The 15168-nt window shown below is 42.2% G+C and overlaps 1 protein-coding gene across 3 annotated transcripts in view; it reads right to left on the bottom strand.

Moving 5' to 3' along the window:
* The window catches only part of PATL2 (PAT1 homolog 2), a 221562-nt gene that overhangs the window by 8121 nt on the left and 198273 nt on the right, over positions 1–15168 (bottom strand). For all 3 annotated transcript variants that reach the window (XM_030209546.1, XM_030209547.1, XM_030209548.1), the window contains 2 exons: positions 14282–14433; positions 8383–8542 (listed from right to left, as the gene is read on the bottom strand). In XM_030209546.1, the coding sequence (XP_030065406.1) occupies positions 8383–8542; positions 14282–14433 (312 nt within the window). The remainder of the gene's footprint in view (positions 1–8382; positions 8543–14281; positions 14434–15168) is intronic.

Below are 15168 nucleotides of genomic sequence, written 5' to 3'. Positions count from 1 at the left end.
TCTCTCCATATATTGAAAAGACAAATCTGACCACAGTGGTCCATGCCATGATAACATCATGACTAGACAATTTATTTATTTATTGCATTTGTATCCCACATTTTCCCACCTGTTTGCGGGCTCAGTGTGGCTTACAATACAGTGTGAATGATGGAAATACAATTTGTTACAGTACAGTTATGGGTTACATAGTGAGGAGTTATGGGAAGACAAAGTCAAAATCAAAAATTCATTTGGGAAATAGAACAATGGAGTGTATCAATGGGGAAATGATAGGGCGATAGAATGTCATTTGGGAAGTAGAACAATGGGATGTATCAATGGACAAAATATCATTTGGGAAATAGAACAATGGAATGTATCAATGGGGAAATGATAGGGCGATAGAATAAAAGCAAGAGAACATTAGGGTATAGCAATTTTATCTAAGGGTAGGGTTTTAAGTGTGGTGAAAATACGGGGAAGAGAATTCAGAAGGGAGTGTATTGATGCATTTCTGTTAGTGTGTATGGACTTCATGTGTTTTGATCCTTGCACACTGGCCAAACCAAAAAAGGTTTGCATCAGCTCTAATTCAGAATGCTGCAGCACAATTGATAGAAGGCTGCAAGTGGCATGACCACATCACACCCTTCCTGCAAAAGCTACACTGGCTAAATTTAAAACTCTATGTTTGATTTTCAAGGTCCTCAGACAAAATGGGCTAGAATACTTAAAGAATAAGTTAGTCCTTTACACACCTTTGAGACTAAGGGCCTGTCAAGGTTTGTCACTATCTCTACCTTCATCAAAAGAAATTGTAAGATGTGATACCCGCCAGCGAGCCTTCTCAGGAGTAGCTCACATGCTCTGGAATTTACTCCCAGAGGGGCTACGTATAACTCGAGACTAACTCCACTTCAGGAAGCAGGTGAAAGCCTGGCTCTTCTCCCAAGCCTTTAATACATAGGATGACTGACTATATATTCATTCTGTACCTGGACTAGCTTGCTACCCACACTGTAGCATTGATCAGTTCCTTATCTCTAGCTTAACTATAAAAAGAACTTGCCTTGAGTTTAGCTAACACACATCTTGCTCCCTTCATATATCTGCTCTTGGTGCCTCAGCTATATGGTAAGCTGTATTGTAGAAAATCTCATATCTATATTAGTTGAATGTTCTAATGCATGCTTATTAGGTGTATCATTAGTATTATGCTAACATTGTATTATATCTCTGGTATTTGAATTCCAGTGCTGTTAAATAGGTATATTTTTGATACTGTTTCACAGTAGTTCTATTATTAGGTTTCAATTTACTGTGTTCAAGTTTAACTCTTTTATTGTATTTATGTTTATTCTTGGTTATTTTACTACTGTTATGCTGTTAAAATTGTAAGTATGTTAAACTGTACAACACACATTCATACACTCTAATCCTAGAATTTTTGGAAAGAGTAAACAAGCAATTCACGTCTACCCATTCCACTCCATGCAGTATTTTATGGACCTCTATCATATCTCCTCCCCTCAGTCATCTCTTCTCCACGTAGAACAGCCCTAGCTGCTTTAGCCTTTCCTCATAGGGAAGACATCCCATCCCCTTTATCATTTTTGTTGCTTCTCTCTCTACCTTTTTTAATTCCACTGTTTTTTTGAGATGCAGTAACCAGAAATGCACATAGTATTCAAGGTCCATTCTCCTTTTACCATCATGACAATGATAACAACCTCTTTACGTAAGTACATAACTGTTGCCATACTGGGACAGACCAAAGGTCCATCAAGCCCAGTATCCTGTTTCCAACAGTGGTCAATCCAGGTCACAAGTACCTGGCAAGATCCTAAAACAGTACAATACATTTTATGCTGCTTATCCCAGAAATATGCAGTGGATTTTCCCCAAGTCCATTTTAATAATGGTTTATGGTTCTTTTAGGAAGTTATCCAAACCTTTTTTAAACCCGTTCAGCTAACTGTTTTTACAACATTCTCTGGCAACAAATTCTAGAGTTTAATTACATGTTGAGTGAAGAAATATTTTCTCCAATTTGTTTTAAATGTACAACTTTGTAGCTTCATTGCGTGCCCCCTAGTCCTAGTATTTTTGGAAAGAGTAAACAAGTGATTCACATCTACTGGTTCCACTCCACTCAGTATTTTATATACCTCTAACGTTTTCCCCTCACCTGTCTTTTCTCCAAGCTGAAGAGCCCAAGTTGTTTCAGCCTTTCCTCATAGGGAAGTCATCCCACCCCCTTTTTCATTTTCATCGACCTTCTCTGTACCTTTTCTAATTCCACTATATCTTTTTTGAGATGCGGCGACCAGAATTGCACACAGTATTCAAGGTGCGGTCGCACCATGGAGCAATACAAGGGCATTATAACATCCTCATTTTTCCTAATACGTAACATTCTATTTGTTTTCTTTGGTGCCACAGCACACTGAGAAAAGGGTTTCAAAGTATCGTCAACGATGACTCCTAGATTCTCTTCCAGGTCGGTGACTCCCAATGCGGAACTTTGCATCATGGAGATATAACTTGGGTTCCTCTTTCCCACATGCATCACTGCACTTTCTCACATTACACATCATCTACCATTTGGATGCCCAGTCTCCCAGTCTCGTAAGGTCGCCTTGCAATTTTTCACAATCCTCTTGTGATTTAACAACTTTGAATAACTTTGTTGGTTACAATCACTTAAATATGCATAAGCTCTTTAGACTTCTGTCGACCAAAAATTTAACAACAGTAACTGTAGCCACTCCCTCTGCTAATCAATTAGCCATGTACTTTGAACAAAAAGTAACTAAAATTAGGGGGTCTGCATTTGTCACAAACCCATAATCAGACACAGGGTTTTCAATGATCTGTGCAGATGTTGCAGCTGGGGGAGGTGGGGGCTTAAGACAGAAGGCTATAAAGGAAATGCTGCTTTTCAGGGGCCATGCTGCCTAAGGTTGCCAAATTTTTGAAAAATGATCCCACCACTGCCACTACCATGCTCTGCACCCACCCCTACCCCCCCCTCCCCACTACCACACCCATCCTCTACCCCCCTGTCTTGCACCCCTCCCAATAACTGCAGCTAAAGCAGCAGGTAAGGATTTGGTGCCTGAAGGCCATATTTGGGAAGGGGTTGGTGAGGGAAATACACGAGGTTGAATTCCTCAGTCCCTGTTGAGCCAGTCTCCCAACACATATATGCTTCCTCCATACAGTTTTTTAAAGCCAAATTCTGCCTCCACACAGCCCCGTGGCTCTCCCCCAACAATGGGTACAGAGCAGAACTGGGACATTTCTCCATAAAACTCTCCATACAAAAACATTTACAATGCTAGTGTTATGCTTAAAATCGGGCGCGGTACCAGAAGATTGGAGGGTGCCAATGTAACGCCGATTTTTTAAAAAGGTTCCAGGGGAGATCCGGGAAATTATAGACCAGGGAGTCTGACGTCGGTGCCGGGGAAAATGGTAGAGGTTATTAAAAACAAACTTACAGAGCACATCCAAGGACATGGATTACTGAGACCAAGTCAGCACGGCTTTAGTGTGGGGAAATCTTGCCCGACCAATTTACTTCAATTCTTTGAAGGAGTAAACAAACATGTGGACAAAGGGGAGCTGGTTGTTATTGTGTATCTGGATTTTCAAAAGGCGTTTGATAAGGTACCTCATGTAAGGCTACAGAGGAAATTGGAGGGTCATGGGATAGGAGGAAATGTTCTATTGTGGATTAAAAACTGGTTGAAGGATAGGAAACAGAGTGGGGTTAAATGGGCAGTATTCACAATGGAGAAGGGTAGTTAGTGGGGTTCCTCAGGGATCAGTGCTAGGATTGCTGCTTTTTAATATATGTATAAATGATTTAGAGATGGGAGTAACTAGCGAGGTAATTAAATTTGCTGATGACACAAACTTATTCAAAGTCGTTAACTCGCAAGAGGATTGTGAAAAATTACAGAAGGACCTTACGAGACTGGGAGACTGGGCGGCTAAATGGCAGATGACGTTTAATGTGAACAAGTGCAAGGTGATGCATGTGGGGAAAAAAGAACCCGAATTATAGCTACGTCATGCAAGGTTCCACGTTAGGAGTTACAGACCAAGAAAGGGATCTGGGTGTTGTCATTGATAATACACTGAAACCTTCTGCTCAGTGTGCTGCTGCGGCTAGGAAAGCGAATAGAATGTTGGGTATTATTAGGAAAGGTATGGAGAACAGATGTGAGGATGTTATAATGCCGTTGTATCGCTCCATGGTGCGACCGCACCTTGAGTATTGTGTTCAATTCTGGTCTCCGCATCTCAAGAAAGATATAGTAGAATTGGAAAAGGTGCAGCGAAGGGCGACTAAAATGATAGCGGGGATGGGACGACTTCCCTATGAAGAAAGACTAAGGAGGCTAGGGCTTTTCAGTTTGGAGAAGAGATGGCTGAGGGAGACATGATAGAGGTATATAAAATAATGAGTGGAGTGGAACAGGTGGATGTGAAGCGTCTGTTCACGCTTTCCAAAAATACTAGGACTAGGGGGCATGTGATGAAACTACAGTGTAGTAAACTTAAAACAAATAGGAGAAAACTTTTCTTCACCCAACGCGTAATTAAACTCTGGAATTCATTGCCGGAGAACGTAGTGAAGGCGGTTAGCTTGGCAGAGTTTAAAAAGGGGTTAAGTACATAAGTACATAAGTAGTGCCATACTGGGAAAGACCAAAGGTCCATCTAGCCCAGCATCCTGTCACCGACAGTGGCCAATCCAGGTCAAGGGCACCTGGCACGCTCCCCAAACGTAAAAACATTCCAGACAAGTTGTACCTAAAAATGAGGAATTTTTCCAGTCCATTTAATAGCGGTCTATGGACTTGTCCTTTAGGAATCTATCTAACCCCTTTTTAAACTCCGTCAAGCTAACCGCCCGTACCACGTTCTCCGGCAATGAATTCCAGAGTCTAATTACACGTTGGGTGAAGAAAAATTTTCTCCGATTCGTTTTAAATTTACCACACTGTAGCTTCAACTCATGCCCTCTAGTCCTAGTATTTTTGGATAGCGTGAACAGTCGCTTCACATCCACCCGATCCATTCCACTCATTATTTTATACACTTCTATCATATCTCCCCTCAGCCGTCTCTTCTCCAAGCTGAAAAGCCCTAGCCTTCTCAGCCTCTCTTCATAGGAAAGTCGTCCCATCCCCACTATCATTTTCGTCGCCCTTCGCTGTACCTTTTCCAATTCTACTATATCTTTTTTGAGATACGGAGACCAGTACTGAACACAATACTCCAGGTGCGGTCGCACCATGGAGCGATACAACGGCATTATAACATCCGCACACCTGGACTCCATACCCTTCTTAATAACACCCAACATTCTATTCGCTTTCCTAGCCGCAGCAGCACACTGAGCAGAAGGTTTCAGCGTTGGACGATTTCCTAAAGGACAAGTCCATAGACCGCTACTAAATGGACTTGGGAAAAATCCACAATTTCGGAAATAACTTGTATAAAATGTTTGTAAGTTTGGGTAGCTTGCCAGGTGCCCTTGACCTGGAATGGCCGCTGTTGGGAACAGGATCCTGGGCTCGATGGACCTTTGGTCTTTTCCCAGTATGGCATTACTTATGTACTTATCTTACTAACATAAATCTTCTCAGGACCAGGCATCAATATTGAAAAGTAATAGAACTCCACAAGAAGTCACTCAGGACCTAGACCAATCCAACATGCGAGCACTAAAAAAAAACCCAAAAAAAAACACCCAAACCTTACCTACAAAAAGGCAGTGCCCTCAATATTTCAGTGGGCCACAGAACTTCAGCACATCTATTCAGGAAAACTGAGCAAGCCAAATTACTACAGTCATGCTAAAAGAACCTGGTTTTGGTCACACACAGAACACAGATATCAAATACAGAATTTACCACAATTTAGAAATACAACAGAAATGTGTACACAAATTTAAATGAAACCCCAAGAAGCCAGCCTTACATGTAACACAACAGAGAAACAGAAATATATTTCCCCTATGCTATGCAAAATGTAAAGACAGCAGATCAAGAGATGTTGGGCGGGAGTGAAATCAGAGCTCAACCCCCATAGCCAGAGAGAAACCCAAGCCTACCTGAACCTGAAGGCAGCACAGCTTGGTAGTGGGCTTTGGGTTCCTTTCCCAAATTTCTAATAGAGCTCCACCCATGTATAACATCAGCTCTGGCAGTTGTATATTCTAAAAACTGACATTCTAATCAATAAATAGAAAATAAAAGTATTTTTCTACCTTTGTTGTCTGGTCATCTATGCATTTTTTAAAATTTGAGACTGGGACCAATACAGTTTTGTCTTCTTTCTCCATGTCCATCATTCATCTCCTTTCTGTGTCCCTGTCCCCCCCCCCCCCCCCCCCCATGTTCAGCATTCCTTTCCTGTGTCTATTCCTCCCCCTATTTTCAGGATCGTCCCCGTTTTGCTATCTCCCATGTCTAGAATCACCACATTTTGTCGCTTATCCTCCCCAGTGTCCAATATCACTGCCATATCCCTATCTTTATGCTGTTATGTCCAGCATCGCTGTTGTCGCTATGCACCTCACTATATCCAGAATCCCCCTCCCTATCCAATATCATCCCCGTGTCCCTACCCCCTTCTCCATCCATCATTGCCCCTTTGTGTCCATGTCTCAATGCCCCCCATACCCTGTATTTCCCTCCTGTGTCCCTATCCCTTCCTCTGTCCAACTTCTTCACTCTCTCTGCGCTCCCTACCCAACATGGCCTCTTTGCCCTGTTTCCCCAACCCCCCACCAAATGTGGTCCAACATCTTCTCTCCTTTCCATCCTTACCCAGGATTTCTCCCTTCTTTTCCATTCATTCACTACAGGCTGGTATCTCTTTCCTCTCTCTAATCTTCCCTTTGCCCTCTCTATCCTCCATCCCCTACAGTCTCTTACTTGCATCCTTCCCCCATGATCTAGCATCTCCCTTCCTCCTCCCCGGTTTCCTTACTGGTAGTCCAGCATCTCTCCTGTCCTCCCCACAGAGATTTAGAACTATTCCCACTCCTCCCCCCCCCCCCCCCCCACAATTTGTCAATCCAGCACCTCGTCTTTCTGTTGCTCATGGGTAAAGTGACATTCCCTCTTCCTTCTTTTCTACCACTCCCCCCTCCCATTACCTGCCATCTCCCCCTTCTTTCCCCAGTTCCTTCATCCATAGTCCAACATCTTTCCTGTTCCACTCTCCCCACAGGTCCAGAGACTCTCCCTCTCCTCCTGAGTCCAGTGCTTCTCCTTTCTGACTTCTCCCACTTCCTTTGAAAGACCCTCCTCCCCACCCCTGGAGTCCAATGCTTCTTCCTTTCTGCTCCTCATGGAAGCAGCACCTCTCCCTCTTCCTCTGTAAGCCTCTCTTCTCCCCCTTCCCTGCAGTGAATCCAGTACCTCATCTGCTTCCTTCCTCAGCTCCCTCCCCCCCCCCCCCTTCAAACCTTTTTTCTTTGCCAGCTGCTGCTACTCCCACTATTACATGCAACTTGTGCCGATACCAGATCCATCCTGCCATATCCCGTCCCTCTTTTGAAACTTGCTTTTTACACACAGGCAGGATAGGGCAAAGGGAAGGAGCCTGTGTTGGCCCAGGGCATGTGTAACTGCTGTTACTGCTACTGCCAGCAAAGAAAAAAAGGCTCGAAGGACCTTGGGGGTGGGGATTGGGGGAGCCGAGGAATGAAGCAGATGAGGTACTAGACTCACAGAGGCAGGGTAGAGGCAGGGGAAGAGAGGTGCTGCACTGTGTCAGGAGAGGAGAAAAGGAAGGGAAGAGAAACTTTCTGCATAAAAATAGAAAAAAAAGTCAAGGCAGGGCTGGGGATTCAGTGAATTCCTTGAAGTCTCTGACTGCATGTCACAAAAATCTACACATCTCCAGTGGGTGAACAACTGTTGAAAGCTGGTCAAAAGATCTTCCCTACAACAGGAGTATCATCTAAAGGTGACTCCTTCTTGCAACATAAGGGGTTTTCTAATATTCAAATCACCATCTGTTTTTAAACTAAGACCTGGAGAAAAAAAAAGAGCAGTTATGGGGGAAAGGGAAAGGGTAATGGGACTTGATATACCGCCTTTCTGAGATTTTTGCAACTACATTCAAAGCGGTTTACATATATTCAGGTACTTGTTTTGTACCAGGGGCAATGGAGGGTTAAGTGACTTGCCCCGAGTCACACGGAGCTGCAGTGGGAATCAAACTCAGTTCCCAGGATCAAAGCCCACTGCACTAACCACTAGGCTACTCCTCCCACAGAGTGCTTAACTGGGATATCTATCAATACATACCAATAGACCGAGGCACAAATAGTTAACCCCCCAATGTTTCTCTATTTATAAGGGTTGTTACCTCTTCTGAAACATCCATTCTCATCAGGCGAGGCAAGTGCTGAACAACAGCAAGGAGCATTTCATAGGCATGTTCACCACATAGGTAAGGGATAAGCCGTGCCAGCAACTTCTTCCCCTTCCGCACAGATAGCGACTGTAGAAACTCATTTTCAACTTCACTGAAGACAGAACAAGTGCAAGCATGTTGATATATGTGAAATAAACATTTCCCTAATTGAGTCTCTAACTTCAGCCAAGGGGCAGGTTACCTAGCTTGGGCTGGAAGACTGGCTTGGGATTGAATAGAGTCACATCTAAAGAGCCAATGTCATAGGCCATATTATGTTCTAATGAAGCAAGTTCTTCCCCTTTTGATAGAAATTTCCTATGCTATTACTGCTACCTAGTGCAGTAAGGAATTTAAGTACAGAACCTCCCCCCCCCCCCCCCCGAATATTAAAGGAGGTATGCATATAAACACATGTATACTGTCAGGACAGGAAGTTACTCCTGATATAAAATCGATGCTGAATCAGTGTGTGTGTGTGTGTGGGGGGGGGGGGGGGGTTGTTTCCTATTGTTTGTATTTTTTTCTAAAATTCCTTCTGAACATAGGACCTCAAAGGTAAAATAAAGATCCTGCAGTTGTAGCAGCAGCAGCACATACCCTGGTGGCAGCTGCAGGCTCTCCTCATGGCAAGCTAGGGTGGCTTTTGGCATCGGGTGGGCTGGTAACAGGGGGTTAAGGCAGTGTTCTCTCTCTCTCTCTCTCAAGCCTTCTGTATAGAACAGCCAGGCTGGTGATGTTCCGGCTGTTTATGGTCCTAACAACTTTCCTGGTTTTATGAGAACATTTCAGCAGCAAGCCCTTCTACAAGTGTATGGATGAGTGTATAATCTTATTCGTAAAGGGCTCTGAGCCACTGTTAAGATTCATATGTCTTGCTATTGTGCTCAGATTTCACACAAGAGAAACCAGACCACAGCAGTGTCCTGGAGGATATACTGAGCAATAACATAATATAAAAGTAGCCATACTGGGTCAGACCAATGGTCCATCTAGCCTAGTATCCTGTTTTCCGAACAGTGGCCAAGCCAAGTCACAAGTACCTGGCAGAATCCCAAATCATGGCAACACTCCATACTACAAATCCCAAGGCAAGCAGTTGCTTCCCATGTGTGCCTCAACAGTAGACTATGGACTTTTCCTCCAGAAATTTGTCCAAACCTTTTTCAAACCCAGATACGCTAATTGCCATTACCACATCCTCCGGCAAAGCGTTCCAGAGCTTAACTATTCGTTGCGTGAAAAAATGTTTCCTTCTATTTGTTTTTAAAGTAATTCCATGTAACTTCCTTGAGTGGCCCCTAGTCTTTGTACTTTTGAAACAAGTAAAAAAAAATAATTTTTTTTTAATCGATTTACTTGTACTCGTTCTGCACCACTTAGGATTTTGTAGACCTCAATCATATCTCCCCTCATCCGTCTCTTTTCCAAGCTGAAGAGCCCTAACCTCTTTAGACTTTCCTCATACAAGAGGAGTTCCATCCCCTTTTTTGAGATACGGTGACCAGAACTGAACGCAATACTCAAGGTGCGGATGCATCATGGAGCGATACAAAGGCATTATATTATTTTTGGTCTTATTCGCCATCCCTTTCCTAATAATACCTAGCACCCTGTTTGCTGTTTTGGCCGCCACCACACACTGAGCAGAAGATTTCAACGTATTATCTACAACGACACCCAGATATTTTTCTTGAACTCTGACCCCCAAGGCGGACCCTAGCATCAGGTAACTATTCTTTCCAATGTGCATCACCTTGCATTTGTCCACATTAAATTTCATCTGCCTTTTGGACGCACAGTCTTCCAATTTCCTAAGGTCCAAGTTGCGATTTAGATGTCCTTGCAAAACTGCGAAATCTAGGGGCGGGGAAACCTGTATTTTCGAAACAAGATGGACGTCCATCTTTCATTTCAAAAACACCATCAGGGACGTCCAAAACCTAAAATTTCGACGTCCCTAGATTTGGATGTCCCTAGACATGGTCGTTTCTGATTTTCGGCGATTTTTGAAACCAAAGACATACATGTCAGAAATGACCAAATGCAAGCCATTTGGTGGTGGGAGGAGTCAGTATTTGTAGTGCACTGGTCCCTCTGACATGCCAGGACACCAACCGGGCACCCTAGGAGGCACTGCAGTGGACTTCATAAATTGCTCCCAGGTACATAGCTCCCTTACCTTGTGTGCTGAGCCCCCCCAAAACCCACAACTGTACACCACTACCATAGCCCTTACGGGTGAAGGGGGGCACCTATATATGGGTACAGTGGGTTTGTGGTGGATTTTGGAGAGCTCGCTGTTTCCTCCACAAATGTAACAGGTAGGGGGGTATGGGCCTGGGTAAGCCTGTCTGAAGTGCACTGCAGTACCCACTAAAACTGCTCCAGGGACCTGTATGTGCTGTCATGGACCCGAGTATGACATCTGAGGCTGGCACAACATATTTTTAAAGATGTTTTTTAAGGTGGGAGGGGTTAGTGACCACTGGGGGAGTAACGGGAGGTCATACCCGATTCTCTCTGGTGGTCATCTGGTCATTTCACGCACCTTTTTGTGCCTTAGTTGTAATAAAAATAGGACCGGGTGAAAACATCCAACTGTTCATCAGGGATGTCCTTGTTTATTTTGATTATGGGTCAAGGACGTCCAAGTGTTAGGCATGCTCAAGTCCCACCTTCACTAAGCCTCCGAACACACCCCCTTGAACTTTGGCCGTCCTTGCGATGGAGTGCAGTTGGGGACGTCCTAAATCGGGTTTTGATTATACTGATTTGGATGTCCCTGGGAGAAGGACGTCTATCTTCCGATTTATGTCGAAAGATGGACATCCTTCTCTTTCAAAAAGGATCCCATTAGTGTTCTAACCTTAGCAGCTGATCCTTTCAGTTTCTTTTTAACCATTTTCCTCATTTTATTATAGTCGCCCTTTTGAAAATTAAATGCAACTACAGTACATTTCCTTTGCGGGTTCATTACAGATAGTAGCTCAGACTTGATCATGTTATGATTACTGTTTCCCAGGGGACCCAACACCGCCACCTCTAACACTATGCCCTGCATGCCACCAAGGACCAGGTCCAAAATGGCTCCTGCTTTTTGGTTCCTGGACCAGCTGCTCTAAGAAGCAGTCGTTTATTACATCTAGAAATTTTATCTCCCTGGCAGTCCCTGATGTAACTCCCTGATGTAGCCGCTTTGACACTTTTAAAATTATTTTAATTTTCAGATATCTCTTTATTGAAAGAAGATCAAACAAAAAAGAAATGCAATTTTGATCAACAACATTTCAACACAAGCAAAAACAATAGCAATCCAAATCATTCCTACAAAAAGTCTCTGGGTGTATCAGCCAAAGAGTTTTCACTTTTTTGACCCCCCCCCCCCCCCCCCACTTCATACCCTCTTCTCCTTCCTTACAGTTTCTAAAATGGGAAATAACCTCCCCCCCACCCAAAGATCTCAAAGGATTCTCGCTTCCACTCTAACTCCATCCACCATGATGCTCCAGTCAAGAGAAGTGTCAACAGTGGTCCTCAGAATACATTTATGTATGCAAACACAATCACTCTCCACGAAAGTGGAAGTAAGGAAGAGACTGGGAACCACAGGCCAATAAGTCTGACTTCTGTGATAAATTAATGGAAACATTTTTAAAAACGGAAAATAGTAAAGTTTTTGGAATCCAATGGATTAAAGGACCCGAGGCAACATTGTTTCACTAGAGGCAGGTCTTATCAGAAAGATTAAAATATCTTTGACTGGGTGACCTGAGATTGAGGGACAGCACTAGATGTGATGTGTTTAGATTTTAGCAAAGACTTTTACACGGTTCCATAGACAACTAAATGTCCTCTGTATGGGCCTTAGGTGACTGACTGGGTTAGGAACTGGTTGAATGGATGGCGACAGAGTAGTGGTAAATGGAGCTCATTCTGAGGAAAAGGATGTTAATGGTGGTGTGCCACAAGGTTAGGTTCTTTAACATTTTTTGTAAGCGATATTGTTGAAGGGATGGCTGGTAAGGTTTGCCTCTTTGCAGACTATACCAAAATCTGCGATAGGGTAGACACCCCTGATGGTATGGATAACATGAAGATAAATAAATGGTCTGGAATTTGGCAACTTAGATTTAATGCTTAAAAAAAATGCAGGGTCACGTGTTTGGACAGCAAAAACCCAAGGGAACAGTACAGTTTAGGGGGTGAGGAACTTTGTGCATTGAAGAGGAGAGGGACTTGGATGTGGTTGTATGTGATGATCTTAAGTGTTACAAAAATAGTATGGAAAGGAGTAAAATAATATGAAACCACCTAATAGTTTATAAATCACCAACTTCACACTGGTAAAAACTAATTTACTATCAAAATTCAAACTTATTAAATAAAAAAAAAATATTCAACTCGTTAAAACACTGAGTGTAATACAAGGAAAATATTTATAAATGTGCTCAGATTCAATCACCTCTCATTACACCATAAGAACAGATATGGGAACCATCACAGCACATTCAATAGTTCCCTTAGAAAGAGCAACGTGAGCCCCTACATTTGAGCAGTATAAAAACTTGCAAACAAGGAGCACCACTAATAGAGCATTGGCAACAATATGGACATAATGAGCGACATTTGTGGTTTTTGATTCAACTTTTATTGGATCTGGGAGGAAACGTTACCAGTATACTCTTGAAAAAAGAACAAAAAGTGATATATGAATGGGCCACTGTGGTCCCACAAGGTCTTAATTTAGAAGTGGAGTGGATAATTAGTTAAGAATAACATGTCTTCAGAGAGGGAAGGTGCTTTTGGATGTTCATGGATATTATTTCATTAGAAGACTATTGAACAGCGTCATTACTTAGCTCTACGTTTGATACAAAGCTTCGCGTTTTTTTGACAGATGTTAGCAATTCCCTACTAAGGGTTTGGAAATTCTCAGCACCCCAGTATATACTGCCCATCATGTTGTGTTTGAAGAATACGTTTTAATGAAATTCTGAACGATAATATAAAGACATTTTAATACCGAGAGTAATGTTAGTAGAGATGTGTGATATTCATTGAGTTTCCCAATTTAGTATATTATAGAGAGTGGATTCCCCTGATGAAGCCTACTGTGAAACCCATATCCAAGTAGGGTGTCTGAAATTTTGATAACAGAGGATAAGACATTCAACCTATCAATATATGGTTAATTGAAACCTATTATAAATATTGCTACTTTGGTAGCCTGTCTAAGCTTTGTAAGCATTTCAGTCTATTTCACCACTTTAAATTGCAACACACAAAAAAAATATAGAGTTAAAGTAAAATGTAGTGCACAAAATTTTAAAATTGCCACTCAATTCTTCAAACGTAGGTAATTTGTTCTACATGAACACCAATACAAAAAGTGAAATTATATTTGGTTACCAAACAATCCTTCCACTAGCTCATTTTGGTTAAACAAGTGAATGCATCAAATGCATGAAAACATCTTTCCCCCAAAAGGAGAACGAAAAGATGAAGTGCTGTATGAGGGACAAAGGATCAGTGGTAAAAGGGAAGCACAGTAAGGAAAAGGTGGTTACCAGAATAGACTCAAGATCCCAATGAAGAAAGAACATGCTTAATTTGTGCAGCATTCCTCAATACATTTTAATTTTTAAATGTATTGCATTTTTGAGTTTATTGGGACATTCATTTCAATAGACCAACTTATTTATTGATTTTTCAAATCAGCTGTGAACAGATCTTCAGAATACATTTTGACAGGTTGCAAAACTCACCAGGAGACTTACAGTACTTGATGTGAAAAATGGAATGGCTGCCCTCTGCCCGTTTTCCCGCCTGTCTTAACACAGTCACTTACTCTGCATCATGAGCCCCTGCCAAGGGTCGCAAGCATGCGAAGATGTACTCCACCTTCTGGTCTTGCTTCTCATGGAAGTGAGTGCGCTGCTCCTCTGGTACAAGAGATATTTCCTGCTGTATCTCCTCCACATCGAGCAACATCAGAAACAGCTGTATAAAGTGAATAAGAAGACAAGAATGTCTCTAAAATACTATACAGTATGAGGAGGCAAGGACAGGAGAAACTTTCACAAAAAAAAAAAAAAAAAAAGACCAGTTAATATATTTAACTAGGCAATTCAGAAGATTTATTTGTTTACTTGCACATTTGTTACACTGTCACATCATTGGGAGACATGGAGGTTTATGATCCAAAAACAGTAAAGTGGAGACATAAAACTGACAATCATAGTATTTGGTATATGGAAAAACAATAGGGAGGGGAATTAGGTAAATTGCACAACAATAAAACACCTTTGACCAAAAAAATTTCACAAAGAGCAGCAAGAAGAGAAGAAGGCTGAGGAAGAGAAGTTATGAGTAAGAGACAACGTATGACATCAAAGAACAAAATGATTTTATGAAGAGCCAGTAAAAAGAGGTTCTTAAAAAACTAACTAGTCTTTGCTAACCATTCATAGCACATTTATACTATTAACATAGTAACATAGTAAATGACAGCAGATAAAGACCTGTACGGTCCATCCAGTCTGCCCACCAAGATAAAACTCATTTTACATGGTATGTGATACTTTATATGTATACCCGAGTTTGATTTGTCCTTGCCTTTCTCAGGGCACAGACCGTAGAAGTCTGCCCAGTACTGTTCTTGTACTAAGTTCTGAAGCTAACATCGAAGCCCCTTAAAATTTACACTCCAGCCCATCCCTATCTATTCAGTCACGA

Source organism: Microcaecilia unicolor, chromosome 7, assembly GCF_901765095.1.
Source record: "Microcaecilia unicolor chromosome 7, aMicUni1.1, whole genome shotgun sequence".
Lineage (NCBI taxonomy): Eukaryota > Metazoa > Chordata > Amphibia > Gymnophiona > Siphonopidae > Microcaecilia > Microcaecilia unicolor.
The sequence above is the reverse complement of the archived record's forward strand: the minus strand, read 5'-3'. Positions and strand labels throughout refer to the sequence as shown.